This window comes from Frankliniella occidentalis, unplaced genomic scaffold (assembly GCF_000697945.3).
Source record: "Frankliniella occidentalis isolate FOCC.00 unplaced genomic scaffold, Focc_3.1 Scaffold42, whole genome shotgun sequence".
Taxonomy (NCBI): Eukaryota; Metazoa; Arthropoda; class Insecta; order Thysanoptera; family Thripidae; genus Frankliniella; species Frankliniella occidentalis.
In genome coordinates, this window is record NW_026267172.1 from 696,262 (window position 1) to 699,176 (window position 2,915).

Sequence of the window (2,915 nt, forward strand, 5' to 3'; positions counted from 1 at the left end):
TGGCGGGGCGGGGTGGGGCGGGGTGCATTGGGACCCCTCCTGCCTGCCGCTGCTCGGCGCGCCCGGCGCGGGCATGCTTGGTTTCTTGCTCCAACTTGTACCTAGGGCCCTCGTGGGAGAGAGCGGGACGGTTATGAATAGCCTCACGCCCTGCGCACGCACACGGGCACGGGACACGGGCTGGGCGGCAGCGCGGCCCTCCTAGGAAGCGAGTCTAGCCAAGAGGGCGCTTCTAGGAGGCCATGCCATGCCTCAAAGGGTGGGACGGAGCAGGCGAGTGCGCTCTCTCAGCAGACGGGTCGGGCGTTTGAAACTATAGCACCGCCTCCGTTCCGGGCGAGAAAGTAGCTCGGGTCCGAGAGCACCCAGATCCGATTTTCGGATCAAGATAAAATGTGCTTGACGTTGGCAAAATCAATATCAATTGTACGTCTACCTTTACCATGGAACAAACTTGATTGGCAACAACTGTAAATTGTATAAAATTAATTTTTTGTTGATTTTGTTGGAGTTTTGTTGCGGGGACGCACTATAATTATCTTCTCTTTTTCTTTTACGATAAGAGACTCATTTGTTGTTACCCCTGTCACGCTATGGCACGACTATCTTTCCCGCACTCTCTCTCCCTCTCTCTCACACCATTAGTTGTGATGATAATCCTTTTCGTAAACGGAGCGGTGAAACTAACAGAAACTTGTGTTCTCTGCTGTGGGCAAATCCCTTACTTATCCGGCCCTTGGGGGACGACGATGAGCTGCTGAGGAGCGGCGTGGTCATTGGGGGCGGTAGATCGTCAATACTCCTATTCATCCTCATCCCCGGGCAGCAGCGCCAGGGGCGGCGGCGGCAACAGTCGCCGCAGGTGAAAAGGAGGCCAGCCCGACCGGCTCGGCCTGCACCTTTTCCATTATGAATAGGAATCTCTGCCTTATGCGCCGAGGCAGGAGGATGAGGCGGCGAGAGCGAGAGAGAGAGAGAGAGAGAGACGAAAGGGAAGAGAGAGAATCCCACAAGACGGGCCAAAGCCAATCCAATCCGCAAGGGGGGCAAAGAGAGGGCGCGGGCTTACGGGCACAGACCTTAAAGGGCTCCAACAGCTCGCAGTGGATGGTGCGGGCACGACTGACAGAAACCTTCTGCTTACGAAACGGACCGGCGCCCCTTGTTGGTCGCACGATAAATTTAATGTCACAATATAGTTTGGGATGCACTGCTTTACATTTGGCGATTAAAGTACACGCGTCCTTTGGTTACAATGACGCGACGGCTTACGGCTTCCTAAATATTTTCTCAGATATTTTCAATATGTCTCCAGCGGCAACACTACCAACCTAGAGGCAATTTTAACTCCCAATTTTTGACTAGGAGGAGGTTGAAGTATTTTCCAAATGTATTTTGCAAAGTACCCTCGCCAAATTTAAGCTATACGTTTATTTCTAAAATTTGGCAATGGATGGAAATTTTCTATAAAGTATCGGAGTGGACATTGCCACTAGGTTGGCAATGGTCGAATGCTTGCCAATGTAGATGCACAGGGCAGTCCATATTGCCACAAAGGAGCATAATTATTGCCAAATGGCATTTTTATGGCAAAACTAGCTGTTATCAATGCCGGACGAAAAACAGTGATTGAATAATAGCCGACGATCATAACTCGCCTGTGTGCTGCCCTGCTCTAAGCAGCTTTAAGTACACGGCAAAACGAAAATCAATAAAAGAGCAAGGAGGGGGAGGTGCGACTAGCGGCGTTCGTTCTGGTTCAACGCCGCCAGGGTGTCCGCGAGTCGCGACCAAAGGAATAAAAAAAGACCGCAAACATAAATAAAAAACAAACGTCAGATCCCCCCCCCCCTATTCTGACTTGGCTGCTGCCTCTCCGATTGAGGAGGGGGGGGGCATCACTAAATCAGCGAGCACGTTAAGAGGACGGGGGTTGGAGGGGGAAGTCTCCGATGAGTAATGGCTTCTATTGAAGTCGGCGCGACGCACAATCGCAGCGCGCGAGTTCACGAAGAGACCACTTTGCACGCCCCTCCCCGCCCCCTCCCAAACTCCCTTTGCCCTATTCCTTCACCGCGCTTCCCTTTGCCTTCTCGCCTCCAACGCGCGCCGCACACTCCAGAGCGCTCCAGAGTGAAGTATATACGAATAATGTCACACAGGGACACTCCAAATAGTACGTCGCGCAAAATATTCCTTCCATGGTATAGCAGTGAATGAACACTCGTTCACTTTCCTGTTTGCTGCCAACTTGCTACCATGTTGCACAAATGCAAACAGTGAGCTAAGTACCGGGTGATTCAGGGAAGTCGCAGGTGCGGGCGAGTTTGCCTACTCGCTCTGCCTGTAAGGCGCATCCATTTAGGCAGGCAAACCCACTTACACCTGCGTCTTCTCTGAATCACTCGGTACACCCAGCGAAGAGTGTACTATACTGTACTTGCAAGCACACACATTTAAGTGAGTGACGCACTCGACCATTTTTTGCTATCACCGAAGGAGAGACAAATCGAGCGTCACTTTTCCGACATCTCTCTTATTTCCGAGCTTGTGTACTCACTCAGCTTGAGCTCCACGTTGTCCCGGTACCACACGATGGTCGCGGCGGGCTTGCTCTCCTTCACGCGGCACTCCAATTCCACCTCCTTCTTTTCCGCGATCTCGATCTTGTTGACGCTGCTGCCCTCGTGGTTGATGATCTCGATGCCGGCCGGTGGCGCTGCAACAACACAAAGAACAAAACGTTAGTAATTTCTATGTTGCGGGAAATCTATTTCTGGCCTGGCAAGATTCGATTCTGGGAAAGTCCAGGTCGTCACAACAACACAACACTGTCCCTCCAATGGCAATGAAAGTACTACCTTTTGTGGCAATGACCATGCAATGGCAATAAGACAAAAGTAAGACCTTTCCAG

The 2,915-nt window shown here is 51.6% G+C and overlaps 1 protein-coding gene across 6 annotated transcripts in view; it reads right to left on the reverse strand.

The window, feature by feature from the left end:
* Positions 1–2,915, reverse strand: part of LOC113214240 (nephrin) — a 152,110-nt gene that overhangs the window by 49,443 nt on the left and 99,752 nt on the right. For all 6 annotated transcript variants that reach the window (XM_052266738.1, XM_052266742.1, XM_052266737.1 and 3 more), the window contains exon 2: positions 2,561–2,719. In XM_052266738.1, the coding sequence (XP_052122698.1) occupies positions 2,561–2,719 (159 nt within the window). The remainder of the gene's footprint in view (positions 1–2,560; positions 2,720–2,915) is intronic.